The 21351-nt window shown below is 47.3% G+C and overlaps 1 protein-coding gene across 2 annotated transcripts in view; it reads left to right on the top strand.

Annotated features, from left to right (window-relative positions):
- nlrc5 (NLR family, CARD domain containing 5) overlaps positions 1 to 21351 on the top strand; it is a 175336-nt gene that overhangs the window by 128014 nt on the left and 25971 nt on the right. For both annotated transcript variants that reach the window (XM_060838192.1, XM_060838191.1), the window contains 5 exons: positions 6146 to 6229; positions 9032 to 9121; positions 11339 to 11422; positions 17882 to 17965; positions 21027 to 21110. In XM_060838192.1, coding sequence (XP_060694175.1) covers positions 6146 to 6229; positions 9032 to 9121; positions 11339 to 11422; positions 17882 to 17965; positions 21027 to 21110 — 426 coding nt within the window. The remainder of the gene's footprint in view (positions 1 to 6145; positions 6230 to 9031; positions 9122 to 11338; positions 11423 to 17881; positions 17966 to 21026; positions 21111 to 21351) is intronic.

The raw sequence follows: 21351 nt of genomic DNA, 5'->3' as shown, positions 1-21351 counted from the left end.
ACACACACATACGCATGCACGGATACAGAGATGCACACAGAAACAGAGGCACACACAAGGACACAGACACATGTACAGAGACACACAGACACACACACGGAAACACACACAGACACGTGCAAGGACACACACATGCAACGACACAGACACAGTGACACACACACATGCACAGACATAGAGATACGCACAGACATACATTGACACAGATACGCTCATGAACACAGAGACACGCACAGACACATGTACAGTCACAAACACACACATGGACACAGAGACCCACACAGACACTGAGGCACAGACACATGCACAGAGACACGCAGACACACGCACGGAAATGGTGACTGGCAAATGCACAGACACGCCTGTGACACTTTGCCTCCAGTTTCCCAGCAATCAACAGGCTGACCTTGTCCGCTTAGCCTGGCTAGAGTGTGCAGCTGCCACCATATGGAATATTTAAAGGGATGGGCATAGATGCTGTCAGGAGAATTTGGGCTGCTTCATCAGGATGAAACACTCCAACCTCTCACCCTCACAACGCGCAGCCCTCCAATCCCTCTGCTCCAATCCCAACCTCACCATTAAGCCAGCGGATAAAGGGGGTGCAGTGGTAGTCTGGCGCACTGGCCTCTACACGGCTGAAGCCAAACGCCAACTCGTGGACACCTCTTCCTACTGCCCCCTCGACCATGACCCCACCCCCCCATCACCAAACCATCATCTCCCAGATCATACAAAACCTCATCACCTCAGGAGATCTCCCACCCATAGCTTCCAACCTCATAGTCCGGGAACCCCGCACTGCCCAGTTCTACCTCCTTCCCAAGATCTACAAGCCTGACCACCCTGGCCAACCCATTGTCTCAGCATGCTCCTGCCCCACTGAACTCATCTCTACCTACCTCGATACTGTCCTATCCCCCCTAGTCCAGGAACTTCCCACATACGTTCGAGACACCACCCACGCCCTCCACCTCTTCCAAGATTTCCGTTTCCCCGGCTCCCAACGCCTCATCTTCACCATGGATATCCAGTCCCTCTACACCTCCATCCGCCATGACCAGGCTTCCAAGCCCTCCGTTTTTTCCTCTTAGACGTCCCCAACAGTACCCTTCCACCGACACTCTCATTCGTTTGGCCGAACTGGTCCTCACCCTTAACAATTTCTCCTTTGAATCCTCCCACTTCCTCCAGACCAAAGGGGTAGCCATGGGAACACATATGGGCCCCAGCTATGCCTGTCTCTTTGTTGGCTACGTAGAACAGTTGATCTTCTGTAATTACACCGGCACCACTCCCCACCTCTTCCTCCGCTACATTGATGACTGCATTGGTGCCACCTCGTGCTCCCGCGAGGAGGTTGAGCAATTCATCAACTTCACCAACACATTCCACCCTGACCTTAGATTTACCTGGACCATCTCTGACATCTCCCTCCCCTTCCTGGACCTCTCCATCTCCATTAATGATGACCGACTTGACACTGACATTTTTTACAAACCCACCAACTCCCACAGCTACCTGGATTACACCTCTTCCCACCCTATTTCTTGCAAAAATGCCATCCTGTATTCCCAATTCCTCCGCCTCCGCTGTATCTGCTCCCAGGAGGACCAGTTCCACCATAGAACACACCAGATGGCCTCCTTCTTTAGAGAGCACAATTTCCCTTCCCATCCTGGCACCTTCCCCTGTGCCCACACCTCCTCCTTCACCTCTATCCAAGGCCCTAAAGGAGTCTTCCACATCCATCAAAGTTTTACCTGCACATCCACTAATATCATTTATTGTATCCGTTGCTCCCGATGCGGTCTCCTCTACATTGGGGAGACTGGGCACCACCTAGCAGAGCGCTTTAGGGAACATCTCCGAGACACCCGCACCAATCAACCACACCGCCCCGTGGCCCAACATTTCAACTCCCCCTCCCACTCTGCCAAGGACATGGAGGTCCTGGGCCTCCTTCACCGCCGCTCCCTCACCACCAGACGCCTGGAGGAAGACCGCCTCATCTTCCGCCTCAGAACACTTCAACCCCAGGGCATCGATGTGGACTTCAACAGTTTCCTCATTTCCCCTTCCCCCACCTCACCCTAGTTCCAAACTTCCAGCTCAGCACTGTCCCCATGACTTGTCCGGACTTGTCTGACCTGCCTAGCTCCTTTTCCACCTATGCACTCCACCCTCTCCTCCCTGACCTATCACCTTCATCCCCTCCCCCACTCACCCATTGTACTCTATGCTACTTTCTCCCCACTCCCACCCTCCTCTAGCTTATCTCTCCATGCTTCAGGCTCTCTGCCTTTATTCCTGATGAAGGGCTTTTGCCCGAAATGTCGATTTTGCTGCTCCTTGGATGCTGCCTGAACTGCTGTGCTCTTCCAGCACCACTAATCCAGAAAATAGAAAGATATGTCAGTAATGTGAGAGGAGAAAGAAGGGGAGAGAGCTGGTGTGGAGTACATACAGCAGCACAAATAATTCAAGCTAAATGCTTTATTTATGTGCTGAGCATTCTATAGCCTGATTGATTACTTGAAACCAGTCAATTACCACCATTCAGATCAGACCAGGAGCAGAGCCTGACATTTCCTCAAGCCTATTTCACCATTCAGTGAGATCATAATGATCTACCGCATTGCTCCCTAACCGTTGCCTTGCTAACAGTAACTTCCCCATCTCTGACCATGTCTTTCTTTGAACTCTGACTCTGCAGATGAACAGGAGGGCAAACCCACTGATTCTGGTTATGTTTTACATTTTGAACTGAGGAATCCATTGGCTTTCACTTCTCTATAAGAGGGTAGTAACTATGAGCCGAGTAGGTGACTGAAGCTTGGCTCTAACCGTGCACAGAAAAGTCTTCAAGGAATTCACTGCCTAGGGTTTGCAATGTTTTATTCTCAAAATGGTTGTTTCATGATCCCACTGCGTGTTGCACAGGTCAATTCATGTATTATCAGCATAAAAACGGGCTCCTATATTTTTGGGGAAGGTGTGGTAAGCAACTTCTTAAATATTTCATGATGCTTGTAGACGTTTATTGTCCCCCAACTTTTTTTGTTCCAGTTTTATTTTGAAAGCCCTCTCTGTTAGGTTTGATTTTGTACCATATTTGAGTAAATTGTCAGGACTTGGTAATCTACAATTCAACTTCTTGAAGACGGCACGAAGAAATGGATCTGTGAGCTGTGTGGTTTTCCGTCAGGAGTACTGGGCAAAACCTAGTTTCTGCCAGTAAAAACAGTGCAGTTTTCCCAGGAGGTGGTGAGAGGCGTGGCGAGAAAGGAAAAAAAAAGATGGAATGTGGTTCCTGGAGAGAAACTCGTCCTTTGCTTGTTAGCCCGAGCAAATGTGCACCGGGCAGGAAAGCACAAGGGCCACTTCCTTGACTCACCAACAATTACAGGCTTTTAGGAGTCAGTTAATTGTCACTTAAAGGCCTCAATTCTTCACTTCTCCATTCAGCTCTCACCCCAGCAGGCAAGAAAAGTGGCTAGTTTCCTGACTAGTCGGCACGGTGGCTGAGTGGTTAGCACTGTTACCTCACAGCACCAGGGACCCGGGCTCGATTCCGGCCTCGGCTGACTGTCTGTGTGGAGTTTGCACATTCTCCCCGTGTCTGCATGGGCTTGCTCTGGTTTCCTCCCACAGTCTAAAAGATGGCAGGTTAGGTAGATGGCCATGTTAAATTGCCCATAGTGCTCAAGAATGTGTAGGTTAAGTGCATTACACTGGGGTAAATATAGGGTAGGGGGAGGGTCAATGTGGACTTGTTGGGCCGAAGGGCCTGTTTCCATGCTGTAGTGATACTGTGAAACATGATGACCTGCCTGTGTGACTATAGTGCGGCTTTAAGAGAGATATTTTGTCCTGGTTATTTTTTAATGAAGCAAGATTGAGACAGAGGTGAGGAACAGTCTCCTCAGAACCAATAAACAGTTTGTGAGGCCTTGGGAATTTTTTAAATAAAAAGTTGGAACAGTAGAAGCAGCCTGAATGGGTGAGGTCAAGCTCCCTCAGAACCAGGCATTTTAGTTTTGGTTTTTCAGTAGTAGTTGCTGCTGTGGTCTTGAAGCTGGATGTTGAAGCTATTTCTTCCTCTCTCTGTTACAGCTAAAAGCCAGGGTTCTCTTCCTGCTATTGGAATTGCATATGAGACAATCTAATTTTCTGAATTTGCCTTTGCTGAAGGTGTGTTTGTGGAATGTTACTGTATTGGAACAGTTGCTCTTTAGTAGTTAAATAACCTATTATTCTGTTAAGTTTTCCAATAGCGTTGTTATCCCAATTTCTTCTTTTTGTTGTATTTTGATTAAAGTAGATGGATAAAGTGTGGCTTCAAACCTGGCAATCTTGACCAATCTAATTGCATCCGGAAGGCAATGCCTGGCACTTGCCTTTCAAATAATAAAAAGTTAGGGTTTGGGCTATCACCTGTGTTGAAGGGGTTTGGCCTGCTCCCTAACACGTCAGTTTGAGGGGTCTCCAATTCCCCTCAATGGTTGGGAGAGTAGGGGCAAGAGGTTTGCTTCTGAGCCCACCTCTCCCCACGATAACTACCCTCCTGCAAGAGGATAAAAATGATTTGGCTTCTCGCCACCAGGTCTCCCAGAGAGTAGGCCTTGATGTGAGGACCCAGAAGCTGCTGACATCTGATGGGGTTAGGATCACATATGGAGTGGGTGAAAGCTCCAGCATTCATTTCATTGTCTTTGAATTTAAAAAGAAGGAAACTCTGGACAGTTTCATAAGCGATCGTGTCATTTCCTGCATCATAACAAGGATGACACTGCCTTGGTGTTCAAAGACATTGGAAGATCATGAGGTGTTGGGACATTACGTTCAAGTCTTTACGACGTGGTGGGAAGTTGAGCTCCTCCCTTGAGGTCTTACTGTCACTTCTTGAATCACTGTCCCTGTCAGTCTTCACCTTGATATTTGTTGTGATGGTTTCACTCACAACAAGACTTTCACTGTTAACGTGCAAGTACCAATTCCCTGCACCATATCGCTCTCTTTGGCATCTTCATTTGTCATTCTGTAATTCCCTGTCAGACACTTTCCAAGCTGCTCAGGGTCCATTTGTTTCAGTCACGGATGTAGACCTTTCAAATGAATCTGTTCAGAGACAGGTAGGACTTGAACAGTACTGGGGACATGACCACAGAGCCACAGGACCCTCCTCCATAATGGATATGTTCCAGCCGTGAAATATATCTGAAGAAACCAGCTCAAACAGGCTCTCTGTCAGTAGATCGAGATGATGAGGAGCTCTCAGTCTTTCTGCCTTCCTCAGCAGCGAGGACCCAGTTCCATTGAGCTGCTCTTTCCTGTGCTCTATCCAATTGGTTCCTCCCCATCAGTGAGCCACCCACCGTCTCTGATTGGACAGCGAGTGGAGAGGAGGCCTAATAATGAGCCACCTCATGTTGAATTAAGTGGACAGGCGTTCTGCTGGAAGGTGGGAGCTAGACATAGTTCTAGCGATGGCACCCTGACGCCTACAGGCAACTTCACCCGCTTGGAGCCGCTACTGGCTATTGGCTGCACCTCCTTTTCTGAGGAAGGATACTCTTGCTCTTGAGGGAGTGTAGCGAAGGTTTACCGGGCTGATTTGGGGATGGCGGGTCTGACGTATGAAGAGAGATTGACTGGGTTAGGATTGTTTCCACTGGAGTTCAGGTGAATGAGAGGGTATCTCACAGAGACTTATAAAATTCTCACAGGAGTAGACCAGATAGATGCAGAGGATGTTCCCGGTGGTGGGTATGTCCAGAATCAGGCGTCCCAGTCTGAGGATTTGAGGTAGACATTTAGGATGGAGATGAGGAGACATTTCCTCACCCAAAGAGTGGTGAGCCTGTGGAACTCATTACCACAGGAGGCTGCTAGATATCGCTATTGGGGCAAATGGGATCAAAGGTTATGGTGAGAAAGCAGGATTAGGCTATTGAGTTGGACGGTCAGCCATGATCATGGAGGAACAAGCTTGAAGGGCCAAAGGGCCGCCTCCTGCTCCTATCCCGGCCAATATTGACTCCTCATCCAACAGGCGACCAGCTGATCAAACTCATCAAGCCAGGCAGCGCCAGTTACTAACCTGTTGTCTTACGGTACCTCTGTTCTTTCTCTGTCACTTCAGCTTGTCACAAAACGAACTGGGAGAGGAGGGAGCAACCGAACTGGGGAAAATCCTACCTAGGCTGGAACAGCTGAAGAAAATCAAGTAAGATTCCCCGATTTTAGATTAATCATTCTTTACCATTACACCAGACAGGAAATGTCTCTATGATACCTGATTCTCAATTGTAAAGTAAGGGGATTCCCTTAAGCTTGCCTATAAATCACGATGCCCTCCACCGCATCTCCTCCACTTCCTGCTCCTCCGCCCTTGAGCCCCGCTCCTCCAACCGCCACCAAGACAGAACCCCACTGGTTCTCACCTACCACCCCACCAACCTCCGCATACAACGTATCATCCGCCGCCATTTCCGCCACCTCCAAACGGACCCCACCACCAAGGATATATTTCCCTCCCCTCCCCTATCAGCGTTCCACAAGGACCACTCCCTTCGTGACTCCCTTGTCAGATCCACCAACCCAACCTCCACCCTCGGCACCTTCCCCTGCAACCGCAGGAAATGTAAAACTTGCGCCCACACCTCCACACTCACTTCCCTCTTTGGCCCCAAGGGATCCTTCCATATCCGCCACAAGTTCACCTGTACCTCCACACACATCATCTATTGCATCCGCTGCACCCGATGTGGCCTCCCCTATATTGGTGAGACAGGCCGCTTACTTGCGGAACGCTTCAGAGAACACCTCCGGGCCGCCCAAACCAACCAACCCAATCACCCCAATCGCTCAACACTTTAACTCTCCCTCCCACTCCACCGAGGACATGCAGGTCCTTGGACTCCTCCACCTGCAGAACACAACAACACGACGGCTGGAGGAGGAGCGCCTCATCTTCCGCCTGGGAACCCTCCAACCACAAGTTATGAATTCAGATTTCTCCAGTTTCCTCATTTCCCCTCCCCCCACCTTGTCTCAGTCGGTTCCCTCAACTCAGCACCGCCCTCCTAACCTGCAATCCTCTTCCTGACCTCTCCGCCCCCACCCCACTCTGGCCTATCACCCTCACCTTGACCTCCTTCCACCTATCCCACCTCCATCGCCCCTCCCCCTAGTCCCTCCTCCCTACCTTTTATCTTAGCCTGCTTGGCTCTCTCTCTTATTCCTGATGAAGGGCTTATGCTCGAAACGTCGAATTCTCTATTCCTGAGATGCTGCCTAACCTGCTGTGCTTTGACCAGCAACACATTTGCAGCTGTGATCTCCAGCATCTGCAGACCTCATTTTTTACTATAAATCACGGGACACTATCCACACCTATATCCTCAGAATAGTTTCTCAGGATCTGAAATTCCATTAATTTAATTGTCTTTAGCATTGCTTTCTCAGCGTTCTTACTCATTCACGGCCGACAAGTGTTTATTCCCCATCCCCAATTGCCCGGGGGCAGTTAATAGTCAACCACATTGCTGTGGGTCTGGAGTCACATGTAGGCCAGGCCTTTGGCAACTTCTTTGTACTCCCCCATAACAGTGGTTGGTAGGTTCCCTTGCCTAAAGAGGCAAGAGGGAACCAGATGAGTGTTTTGGTGATGATCAGTAGTGGCTACGTGATTACCACGACGTAAACTTTCTATTCCAGACTTGTCCTGAATTCAAATTTTACTCTCTGCTGTGATGGGGCTTGAGCCCATGTCACTTGCAGCATCATGGATTGCTAGCCTAGTGACATTACCACGATGCCAGCATCTCCCCAACTCACGTGTGGCTATAATCCAGGTAAAACAGGAGTCGGGAACACAAACAGAAAAACTCAGCAGGTCTGGCAGCATCTGTGGAGAGAAAGCAGAGTTAGTGTTTCAGGTCAGTGATCCTTCTCCAGAAAAATGGGAGTGAGATTAACACGAGGCTTCATCACCCCTTGGTACATCTCAAACCTTAAATTCACTGGCAATGCTTGTGACCATCCATCTTTTCAGATAATATGGTTCTCTCTAAACGATTAAAATAAAACTGCACGAAGGGAATCAGAAAGATTGATGTTGAAGTTTTAGGCTGTCATTAAATCTTGCAATTAATGTTCTTGTTGAGCTTTAGACGTTGATGAAATGTAAATGTTGCTTGTCATAGAGTCATGGGGATGTACAGCACAGAAACAGACCCTTCGATCCAACCCGTCCATGCCGACCAGATATCCCAACCCAATCTAGTCCCACCTGCCAGCACCCGGCCCATATCCCTCCAGACCCTTCCTATTCATATACCCATCCAGATGCCTTTTAAATGTAATTGTACCAGCCTCCACCACTTCCTCTGGCAGCTCATTCCATACACGTACCATCCTCTGCGTGAAAAAGTTGCCTCTTAGGTCTCTGTTATATCTTTCCCCTCTCACCCTAAACCTCTGTCCTCTAGTTCTGGATTCCCCCACCCCAGGGAAAATACTTTGTCTATTTATTCTATCCACGTCCTTCATGATTTTATAAACCTTGATAAGGTCACCCCTCAGCCTCCAGCACTCCAGGGATAACAGCCCCAGCCTGTTCAACCTTTCCCTCTAGTTCAAATCCTCCAACCGTGGCAATATCCTTGTAAATCTCAGTATTTATTACTCTTATGGAGATGCCTAACATGTTTCTTGTTAGACCATGCAGAAGGCTGCTTGATGATTGAATAGTCTGTTATTCTCATTGTAAAAGCACCTGGCTCCAGTGAGGTTTAACTGTTCTGAAGAAGGGTCTCTGACTGAAATAATTATTTCTGTTTCTCTCTACAGATGCTGCCAAACCTGCTGAGCTTTTCCAACAATGTCTGTTTTTGTTTCAGATTTCCAGCAGTTATTTGGGGTGTTTTTATTATGAGATTTAAGTGGGAGTTTCGACACTGTGTGTCAGTTCCAAGTTTGCCTGGTTTTCCCTTCTATTTGTTACCTCATATTTCTGTTGTTTCAGCTTCTCTGGAACTTCTACAGCTGCAGGTTTGGTCGGAACGAATAGACTGGTCACGGGACTCAGTAACTGCACGATACTGGAGGAGATCAAGTGAGTGGAGCACGGCCTCATTTCTCGTACAGGAATTGTGGGAAGGTTGCTCACTGTACTGAATTAATGAGAGTTACTTGGCAGCATGAGCCAAACAGGAAAGAGAGAGGTCAAGATGGAGTCTAAAAGAAAAGGCTCAGCGGTGAAGAGGCCGAGAGAGAGAGCACATAGGAAATGGAAAGTGAAGGGAGAGAAATGAAATGGATATGCCATCTTCTAATGGTGAGGAGGGGGGTGGATAGATAGAGAAATGTCATAATCCACACCAGAAATCACAGGTACTAGTGCTGCTCCTGGCCCAGTTCCCAGCCCCTGACTCAATCCCAGTGGTCCCTAGAATGAATACAGGAAGATAACATGTATATACAAGTAGTTAGGAAAGCAAATGGTATGTTGGCTTTTATTGTAAGGTGATTAGATTATAGGAGTAAGGAAGTCAGACCAAAATTGGACAGGGCTTTGGTGAACCTTCCACTAGGAATACCCGTGAGTCTTTTGGTTTCCATGTTTAAAGAAGGATAAACATAGTTTGTATGCTTCTGCATAGTGGCAGAAATTCCAGACCAGTCAGGCCTTTAAGACAATTACCCTCGCCATCGCGATGTGTAACATTCTGGTATAAATATATCTCCCTCACTTCAGTCATGCTCTCTGTGTGTGATTGAGACGGTGTATTGTCTTTAGTCAGTCAGCTATGTGTACATAATGTACACGACATCAATAAGCACAGAAGCCAGACTGTGTGTGTAAGTCTACGATGATATTCTGGCTTTGTAAATAGTGTTGTTAATAAACCTCAAGCCATCTGACTCAGTAAGCATCCAATTTTCTGTGGAATATGTGACACAGACTCCCAGAGAAAGCCAGAAAGTGCATCAGAGGCTGTGTAACAGTCTCATGCAATAGGCCTCTGGAATAAGGGATCTGACAAGGGGCAGAGGGAAATGGGTCAAAATTCTCTGGAGTGTGGAAACGTGTGAGACGATCTCATTGATACCCACAAGGCATTTGACAGGATCGAACATTGAGAAAATGTTTCCCTTGGCTGGGGAATCTAAAGTGTTGGATTATGGTCTGTTGATTAAAGGCTGATCATTGAACTGAGGAGAAGTTACTTCATTCAAAGCAGTGAACTTTGCAATCCTCCATTGCGGAGAGTTGGAAATGCTCCATTGTTAAATGTACTTCAGGCTGAGGCAGACTGATGCTGATCTCTCAGGGAATCGAGGGATATGGGGTAGTGAGTGAGAAAGCAGAGTTAAGACTGGGCATTAGCTTTGATCGTATTGAGTGGCAGAGCAGATTCAGTCAGCCATGTGGTGAACCCCTGCTCCTAATTCTGATCTCCTGCTGCTCTCCTCATTTTGTTACTGATCCATCGCTCTATCAATCAAGTGCAACCCACTCGCCCGTCAGTCCAATCAGTCAAAGAAACCGCGTTGATCCATTACCAGCAAGGGTGGCACGGCAGCTCAGTGGTTAGCACTGCTGCCTCACAGTGCCAGAGACCCAGGTTCAAATCCAGCCTCGGGTGACTGCCTGTGTGGAGTTTGCACATTCTCCCTGTGCCTGCCTGGCTTTACTCTGGGTGCTCCAGTTTCCTCCCATGACCCAAAGATGTGCAGGTTAAGTGAATTGGTCACGTTAAATTGCCCATAGTGTTCAGGGATGTGTAGGTTAGGTGCATTAGTTAGGGGTAAATGTGTAGGGGTAGGGAAATCATCTGGGTGGGTTACTCTTCAGAGGGTTGGTGTGGACTAACTGGATCAGTTGGACTGTTTCTACACTGTAGGGATTCTGAGTTAAATTACTTAATGGACATGGGTCAAAAAAAAGGAAGACCTATATTTTTTGGAGGGTTTTTTTGCAAACATTGACAGCATAAACATTTTACCATCAATGACATCTCTTTGAAGTGTTGTCGTTGGGTGCTAATGTTGAGTAGTGTACATTTCCTGGTGCAGGGAAGGTCCCAGTCTGATGTGCACAGGAAATGATTATAGCCTTGCATTAATGTCAGTATCACCTGCTCTTGTCAAAAGGAACAGGGATATCTCCCCTGATCTTTTGCTGTAGGGTGGCAAGGGATCTTTGACATCCTCTGCCATAAGGCAGTTGGCACACCTGGCAATGCTGCACTCTGCTCTTCCAATTAATGCACTCCAAAAACAATTGACGTGTTTGGCACTGCCTCCCCCCTTGTCTCTCCTTGTGCAGTTTGGATTCGTTGACACTGAGCGACAGCGGGGCACAGCTGTTAGCCGACAGGATGCTAAAGATGGCCGGGCTGAAGAAACTAAAGTGAGTTCTTGCGATTATTTGTTCAAATTCAACAGGAAGAGGCGTGAAGAAAGTGGCAGGGTAGATTTTGAAATGCGCGCACACACACTCAACAGGAAATGCTTTGGTTGTAGTGACGTCTGCTCCCCATTTCCTGAAAAGTGAATCTTCTGGATAGATGCTCAATATGTCCCCCTTGGGTGTGAACAGGAATTGGTGATTGATCATCCGTTACCATTCAGCCATTAGAGCTGTCAGCTAAGTGCTTTCAATGACAGGCATCACAACAGGCCGCAAGTGGAAAAATCTACCCCATAAACCCAAAGACATTCATAGAAGGTGGCCATTTGGCCCCTCGTGACCATACTGGCTCCCTGTCTTTCCCTTAAGCCCTTTCAAACCTTTCTTTCATGGCTGTTCATCCATGTCCCTTTTATAAGTTGGATTGGATTTTTGTTTCCACTGCTGTTTTTGGTCAGAAGTTCTGTTCTACACGAAAGTAAATGTTGCTTTACTCCAGCTAAATTGTTAAATTTATGGCAATAGTTGTCAATCAGACAGTAAAAATAGACACATTTTTCCACTGATTCCCTCTTCAATTCCTATCATCCATAACATGCTATAGGTTTATAGTCTTCACTGCAGTCAAACAAAACTCTAGATACTGCCTTCTTATCCAAACGGTGTCTTTCTGCAAAGCAACGATCGAATTCCACCCGGAGCTTTAGTAAGTTGTTTTTCTGCTGCTCAGTTGATGTTCGCATTCTAAACACAATAGACAGGATACAGAAAGAGTGGCAATGTACCTGGTATGCACGATGGGTGACCATACGTTCAAACTCTGTTACAGTGTCTTGAAGGTTGAAAATGTGTTGCTGGTTAAAGCACAGCAGGTCAGGCAGCATCCAAGGAACAGGAAATTCGACGTTTCGGGCCAGAGCCCTTCATCAGGAATGAGGAGAGGGTGCCAGGCAGGCTCAGATAAAAGGTAGGGAGGAGGGACTTGGGGAGGGGCGATGGAGATGTGATAGGTGGAAGGAGGTCAAGGTGAGGGTGATAGGCCGGAGTGGGGTGGGGGCGGAGAGCTTAGGAAGAAGATTGCAGGTTAGGAGGGCGGTGCTGAGTTGAGGGAACCGACTGAGACAAGGTGGGGGGAGGGGAAATGAGGAAACTGGAGAAATCTGAGTTCATCCCTTGTGGTTGGAGGGTTCCCAGGCGGAAGATGAGGCGTTCTTCCTCCAACCGTCGTGTTGTTACGTTCTGCCGGTGGAGGAGTCCAAGGACCTGCATGTCCTCGGTGGAGTGGGAGGGAGAATTAAAGTGTTGAACCACGGGGTGGTTGTTTTGGTTGGTCCGGGCGTCCCTGAGGTGTTCTCTGAAGCGTTCCGCAAATAAGCGGCCCGTCTCCCCAATGTAGAGGAGGCCACATCGGGTGCAGCGGATGCAATAGATGATGTGTGTGGAGGTACAGGTGAACTTGTGGCGGATATGGAAGGATCGCTTGGGGCCTTGGAGGGAAGTGAGGGAGGAGGTGTGGGTGCAAGTTTTACATTTCCTGCGGTTGCAGGGGAAGGTGCCGGGAGTGGAGGTTGGGTTGGTGGGGGGTGTGGACCTGACGAGGGAGTCACGAAGGGAGTGGTTTTTGCGGAACGCTGATAGGGGAGGGGAGGGAAATATATCCCTGGTGGTGGGGTCCATTTGGAGGTGGCGGAAATGACGGCCGATGATACGTTGTATATGGAGGTTGGTGGGGTGGTAGGTGAGAACCGGTGGGGTTCTGTCTTGGTGGCGGTTGGAGGAGCGGGGCTCAAGGGTGGAAGAGCGGGAAGTGGAGGAGATGCGGTGGAGGGCATCGTCGATCACGTTTGGGGGGAATCTGCGGTCCTTGAAGAAGGAGGCCATCTGGGCTGTGCGGTGTTGGAACTGGTCCTCCTGGGAGCAGATGCGGCGGAGACGAAGGAATTGGGAATATGGGATGGAGTTTTTACAGGGGGCAGGGTGGGAGGAGGTGTAGTCCAGGTAGCTGTGGGAGTCAGTCGGTTTATAGTAGATGTCTGTGTTGAGTCGGTCGCCCGTGATAGAAATGGAAAGGTCTAGGAAGGGGAGGGAGGAGTCTGAGACAGTCCAGGTGAATTTGAGGTCGGGATGGAAGGTGTTAGTAAAGTTGATGAACTGTTCAACCTCCTAGTGGGAGCACGAGGCAGCGCCGATACAGTCATCGATGTAGCGGAGGAAAAGGTGGGGGGTGGAGCCAGTGTAGTTGCGGAAGATGGACTGTTCCACATATCCTACGAAGAGACAGGCATAGCTGGGGCCCATGCGGGTGCCCATGGCAACTCCTTTAGTTTGGAGGAAGTGGGAGGATTGAAAAGAGAAGTTATTCAGGGTGAGGACCAGTTCAGTCAGTCGAAGCTTTGTCTTGAACACATGATCTAAGCTGATTTCCCATCAAATGTCAGAGGCCCATTCAGCTCCCCAAGCCTATCCTGCCACCGATGGGCCTAATGGCCTCATTCTGCCTCTGTATCTTATAGTCCACCAGATCATGTTTGACTGTCCCAGGTGTCAACTCCTCTATTTAAAATAACCTACCTACCTCCACTTTAAATACTTTTGTGATCCAGCCTCCACAATACTTTGGGGTAAAGACTTCCAAACATTCACTACCGACTAGGAAAAGAAGTTCCTCATGATCTCGGTATGAAATGAGTGTCTCCTTATTCTGTAACTATGTCCCTGTGTTTGAGATTCCCCCCACCACTGAAAACATTCAACATTGACCTAGTCAAACCCCCTCAGAATATTGTAGTTTCAGTAAGATAACTCCTCGTTATTCTAAATTCTAATGAATAAATGCCTAACCTGTTAAGGGAAGGTTGCTTGTCTGTCTTTGCTTTTCCACATAAAAGATCCCATGGCACTGTTTGATTCAGAGCAGATGCGTTTTGCTGTCTCAATATCTGTTTTCACCAATAGTACAGGTTTCATGTGCCATTATTTCAATGCAATTTGTGGTCTCTGCTGCCTCCTTGTGGCCAGTAATTGCTATCACTGCCCAGAAAGTTGAAGGAAAAGGTGCACAAACATCTGATGCTTACATCAGGAAGTCAAGGAAGAAGATTATAAAAAGAAAAAGGAAAAGCAAACGGGAATATCCTCTTAAATGACGTGCGAAAAAAACACAGGGTTTTATCCCCTCCCCTCCACCCACCATAGAACATAGAACAATACAGCACAGAACAGGCCCTTCGGCCCACAATGTTGTGCCGAACATTTGTCCTAGCTTAAGCACCTATCCATGTACCTATCCAATTGCCGCTTAAAGGTCACCAATAATTCTGACTTTGCCACTCCCACAGGCAGCGCATTCCATGCCCCCACCACTCTCTGGATAAAGAACCTACCCCTGACATCCCTCCTATACCTTCCACCCTTCACTTTAAATTTATATCCCCTTGTAACGCTCTGTTGTACCCGGGGAAAAGTCTCTGACTGTCTACTCTATCTATTCCCCTGATCATCTTATAAACCTCTATCAAGTCACCCCTCATCCTTCGCCATTCCAATGAGAAAAGGCCTAGCACTCTCAACCTATCCTCGTACAACCTATTCTCCATTCCAGGCAACATCCTGGTAAATCTCCTCTGCATCCTCTCCAAAGCTTCCACATCTTTCCTAAAATGAGGTGACCAGAACTGCACACAGTACTCCAAATGTGGCCTTACCAAGGTCCTGTACAGCTGCAACATCACCTCACGGCTCTTGAATTCAATCCGTCAGCTAATGAACGCTAATATACCATAGGCCTTCTTACAAGCTCCATCCACCTGGGTGGCAACTTTAAGATCTATGAACATAGACGCCAAGATCCCTCTGCTCCTCCACCTGACTAAGAACCCTACCGTTAATCCTGTATTCCGCATTCTTATTTGTCCTTCCAAAATGGACAACCTCACACTTGACAGGGTTGAACTCCATCTGCCACTCCTCAGCCCAGCTCTGCATCATATCTAAGTCCCTTTGCAGCCGACAACAGCCCTCCTCACTATCCACAACTCCACCAATCTTTGTATCGTCTGCAAATTTACTGACTCACCCTTCGACTCCCTCTTCCAAGTCATTAATAAAAATTACATACAGCAGAGGACCCAGAATTGATCCCTGCGGAACTCCACTTGTAACTGAGATGAATATTTACCATCTCCCACCACTCTCTGACTTCGACCGGTTAGCCATTTCTCTATCCAACTGGCCAAACTTCCCTCTATCCCATGCCTCCTGACTTTCCGCATAAGCCTACCATGGGGAAGCTTATCAAATGCCTTACTAAAATCCATGTACACTACATCCACTGCTCTACCCTCATCCACATGCTTGGTCACCTCCTCAAAGGATTCAATAAGACTTGTAAGGCAAGACCTACCCCTCACGAATCCATGCTGGCTGTCCCTAATCAAGCAGTGTCTTTCCAGATACTCATAAATCCTATCCCTCAGTACCCTTTCCATTACTTTGCCTACCACCAAAGTAAGACTAACTGGCCTGTAATTCCCGGGGTTATCCCTATTCCCTTTTTTGAACAGGGGCACAACATTCGCCACTCTCCAGTCCCCTGGTACCACCCCCCATTGACAGTGAAGACAAAAAGATCATTGCCAATGGTTCTGTAATTTCCTCTCTTGCTTCCCACACAATCCCACGATATATCTCGTCAGGTCCAGGGGACTTGTCTATCCTCAAGTTTTTCAAAGTGCCCAACACGTTTTCCCTCCTAACAAGTATCTCCTCTAGCTTACCAGTCTGTTTCATACTCTCCTCTTCAACAATACTGTCCCTCTCATTTGTAAATACTGAAGAGAAGTACTCATTCAAGACCTATCCTATCTCTTCCGACTCAGTACACAGTCTCCCACTACTGTCCTTGATTGGACCTACCCTCATTCTCGTCATTCTCATGTTTCTCACATTCGCATAAAAGGCCTTGGGGTTATCCTTGATCCTACCCGCCAAAGATTTTTCATGCCCTCTCTTAGCTCTCCTAATCCCTTTCTTCAGCTCCCTCCTGGCTATCCTGCATCCCTCCAATGCTCTGTCTGAACCTTGTTTCCTCAACCTTATGTAAGCCTCCTTCCTCCTCTTTACTAGACATTCAACCTCCCTCGTCAACCAAGGTTCCCTCACACGACCATCTCTTTCCTGCCTGACAGGTACATTCATATCAAGGACACGTCGTATCTGTCCCTTGAAAATGTTCCACATTTCAACGACATCCTTCCCTGACAGCCAATTTATGCTCCTCAGATCCTGTCTTGCAGCATCGTATTTACCCTTCCCCCAATTGGAAAACCTATCCTGTTGCACGCACCTATCTCTCTCCATAACCAAGGTGAAAGTCACAGAATTGTGGTCAGCATCACCAAAATGCTCATCCACTAACAAGCCCATCACTTGTCCCGGTTCGTTACCAAGTACCAAATCCAATATGGCCTCCCCTCTGGTCAGACAATCCACATACTGAGTTAGAAAAGCTTCCTGGACACACTGCACAAACACCGCCCTGTCCAATCTACTTGATCTAAAGAGCTTCCAATCAATATTTAGGAAGTTGAAATCACCCATGACTACTACCCTGTGGCTTCTGCACCTTTCCAAAATCTGTTTCCAAACTGTTTCTCCACATCTCTGATGCTATTGGGGGGCCTATAGTAAACACCCAACAAGGTGACTGCTCCTTTCCTATTTCTGACTTCAGCCCATATTACCTCCAAAGCTGATCCCCCTCGAACTGCCTTTCTGCAGCCGTTATACTGTTTCTAATTAGCAATGCCACCCCTCCCCCTCCTTTTTTACCACCCCCCTCTCATCTTACTGAAACATCTGCAACCAGGAACCTCCAACAACCATTCCTGTATCCCTTCTATCCACGTTTCCGTGATGGCCACAACATCGTAGTCCCGAGTACCGATCCACGCCTTAAGTTCACCCACCTTATTTCTGATACTCCTTGCGTTGAAGTATACACACTTGAGCCCATCTCTGTGTCCGCAAGTATTCCCTGTCAGTGTTACCTTCTTCACAGCTTCCCTACATTCTTGGACATCCTGAAAAACAGCTAACCTACTTGCTGGACTACAAGTCTGGATCCCATCCCCCTGCCAAATTAGTTTAAGCCCCACCCCCACCGAAGAGTGCTAGCAAACCTCCCTCCCAGGATATTGGTGCCCTTCTGGTTCAGGTGCAACCCATACTCGGTGAGGTGCACCAATTGTGTTTTTAACAAATAATCGGCCTGGATTGTCTGTGCTGTTGAACAGTAATGGTATTGAACAATGTGTGGTAATGAATTGTGGGAACAAAGAAGAGTTGAAGAAACTGAGAACTTTCTTCCAATGCCTCTGAGCACCTCCAAGTGTTTTTGGCATTGGGAATGGCCTGAGTGGTGAGCAGAGGCGTTAATGTCACCTCCTGTTCTTCTCTTAGTTTGAGGTCAAATTCCATTGGTTGGAAAGGGGCAGCCCATCTGGCGAGTGGACTGAAAAGCTGTCCTGCAATTGTGGAAATCGAGTAAGTACATTACCTCATTGATCTGTCTGATTTCACTTCCCGCAGCGGTGAGACTCTCTGCTGGCATATTTCATTACAAAACTTAAGGGATCCTCAGAAACACTTTGAAACCACTTTGTGCACAGCTAATTACTTTGCCTGAATCTCAGTCAGGAGAGATCAGTAACATCTCACCTGGCAACCCAGCACTGTCTGAAGGGGTGTTGGATGAGTAGTTCTTGTGTTTTGTTAATTTGGATCTGAGCATTACTGGCTGGACTGGTACTTATTACCCATGTCCCTACCCTTGAGAAGGTGGTGGTGGTGAATCACTGCTGTCCACCTTAATGTAGGTGCACCCATTGTGCTGTTAGGGAGGGAATTCCAGGATTTTCACCCAGCAACAAACAGCAAAGGGACGGTGATATATTTCCAAGTCAGCACGGTGAGTGGTTTGGAGGGGAACTTGCAGCTGGTGATGTTCCCATATAGCTGCTGCTCTTGTCCTTCCAGAGAGAAGCAGTTGTGGGTTTGGAAGGTGCTGTAGATAGCACACACTGCTGCTACTGAGCGTCTGTGGTGGAGTGAGTGGATGCTTGTGGATGTGGTGCCAATCAAGCAGGGTGCTTTGTCCTGGATGGTGTCAAGTTTCTTGAGTGTTGTTGAAACCACTCATCCAGGCTAGTGAGGAGTGATCTATCACACTCCTGACTTGTCACTTGTGGATGGTGGACAGGCATTTGGGTGTCAGGTAGGTGAGTTATTCACTGCAGAATTCCTTGCTGGGAAAGGGGAACATGTGGCAGATTTGTAATGTCACTGGGTTATACACTAGCTAGCCCTATCCTACAGGCATAGATTTGAATCTCACTGTTTAAGCAGTGGAATTTAAATTTAATGAATAAATCTGGATCTTAAACCTACTCTCAGTAATGATGACTATGATACCATTGGATTTTTGTTCTAAACATTCATCGTATTAATAATGTCCTCTGGGAGAGGAAATCTGCCATCTTTATCTGCCATCTGGTCCACATATGACTCCCGACCCAAAACAATATGGTTGACTTTTAATTGACCTCTGAAATGGCTGAGAGAGCCACCTTGTTCAGGGTCAGTAAGAGATGGCCAACAAATCCTGACCTTGCTAGCAATGCCCATGTCCTGTGAAAGAATATAAAAAGAGAGCAGTTAGCCCTGGGTGATGTCTTGGTACCTTTTCCTGACCACGACAGGATGGCAAGCTCACTTCCCACAATGCACCATCCCTCCGAATAGACCATCCCTCTGGAAGGATAAAGGTAGTCATAAAAAAGAAGTAAACACCCAAACAGGCTCGACAAAATAACAAGAAACACTACCCTCCTTCTCTCGCTTCCAGTGAGCAGTCTGACCACGTGTGATCAGGTGTGCCTTCGTGTGTGTGAGACCACAAAGGTTTTCAAATTGAGATTAATTCAGTTTCGACTTCATAAATGAAGGGTACATATGATCGATCATAAATTAAGACAGTTGGAGCCTCTCAGTAACAACATTCAGTTGGAATGTGGCAAGCGATGGATGGGGACTGACTTTTAGACCAGAAGACCATTAGATATGGGAGCAGAATTAGACCATTCAGCCCATCGAGTCTGCTCCGCCATTTGATTATGGCTGCAAACTTTTTCAACCCCTGCCTTCTCCTTGTAACCCTTGACCCCCTTACTAATCAAGACCCAACCTATCTGTCTTAAATACACTCAATAACTGGCCTCCACATTCTTCTGCTGCAGTTAGTTCCACAGACTCCCCACCGTCTGGCTGAAGGTATTCCTCCTCATCTCAGTGCTAAAGGGTCATCCCTTTACCCTGAGGCTGCATCCTCCAATCTTAGTCTCTCCAACTCATAGAAACATCTTCTGCATGTCCACGCTAGCCTGTAGGTTTCAATCAGACCCGCCCCCACATCCTTCTAAACTCCATTGAGTACAGACCCAGAGTCCTCAATTGCTCCTTCAATGACAAACTCTTCATCCCTGGGATCATTCTTGTAAACCTCTTCTGGATCCCCTCCAATGCTAGCCTGTCTTCCTTAAATACAGGGCTTAAGACTGCTCACAATGTTCCAAACGTGCTCTGACCGGAGCTTTGTGCAGCCTCAGCATGGCATTCCTGCTTTGGTAGGCTCAAGTGAGGACTGCAGATGCTGGAGATTAGAGTCGGGAGTGTGGTGCTGGAAAAGCACAGCAGATCAGGCAGCATCCAAGGAGCAGGAGAGTCGATGTTTTGGGCATAAGCCCTTCATCAGGAAAGGCTTCCTGATGAAGGGCTTATGCCCGAAATGTCGACTCTCCTGCCCCTCGGATGCTGCCTGACCTGCTGTGTTTTTCCAGCAGCACACTCACGATTCCTGCTTTTGTGTTTTAGTCCTGTCAAAATGAATGCCAACATTGTATTTGTCTTCCTAACTGCTTACTGAGCCTGCACATTAACCTCAAGAGAGTCCTAAACTGGGATTCCCAAGTCTCTTTGCGCTTCTAGATCTCCCAAAGCCTTTCCCCATTTAGAAACTAGTCTATTCTTTCAAGCAATATGTGTAATCTCCCACTTTGCCACATCGTGTTCCATCTGCCACCGTGTACTGTAACTTTCTAACAAATATTTAAGGAATGATTAAGGATATCCAACCAAAAAGGAAGCACCAATAGGTCTTTACATTTATGATTATAATGCTACTGTCATACCGCATGGTCCAATATGAGCATGCTCACTGTAAGATAGAGGATCTCCAAAGGGCGCAGTGTCAGGGGAAGTTTGGCAACCCAGGGTAATGCTTTAGCTCAAAAAAACTAGATGACAGAATTCACTAAGCTCTCTTGAGAGGTTCGTTCCTAATATCTTGCACTGTAGGACAGACCGAGCCCAGTGAGGATTTGTTGTCAAGAGTATGTGCTGCCATGAAATTGTGTGGAACACCAAGTCAAAATAAAAATGCAAGACGTATTATCTTTCATTTTATTGTCCTGATGTGCTAAGTCACGTTGAGAAAGAACAGCTTTGCTCTGTAAATTCTAAAATAAATACATTCTCTGTTCCGATTCAGCTTATGTGGCAACACCATCGAAGATCTGGGAGTGATGAAACTTGCTGATGTCCTTCCTGTGATGAAGCATTTGAAGATATTGAAGTAAGTGATTGCGTAAGAATCCTGACTGAGGCTTGGGGGCAAATTAAGAATCTGCAGCAGCGATCCGAGTTAACTTTGACTCATGAACTTAATCTGTTAATATTTGTTTATAACTCAATGCTTCCATGATCATATTATCAGCAAAACTGAGTGTGTATCTACCTGAATTATCAATAAATATATGAATAGTTGGGGGCAGATCCCTTCATAGATCACTGTGGAATATTTTGAGTCACTTCTT

This window comes from Hemiscyllium ocellatum, chromosome 17 (genome assembly GCF_020745735.1).
Source record: "Hemiscyllium ocellatum isolate sHemOce1 chromosome 17, sHemOce1.pat.X.cur, whole genome shotgun sequence".
In the NCBI taxonomy this organism is placed as follows: Eukaryota; Metazoa; Chordata; class Chondrichthyes; order Orectolobiformes; family Hemiscylliidae; genus Hemiscyllium; species Hemiscyllium ocellatum.
Note: the sequence above shows the minus strand (reverse complement) of the source record. Positions and strands in the feature narration are given on the sequence as shown.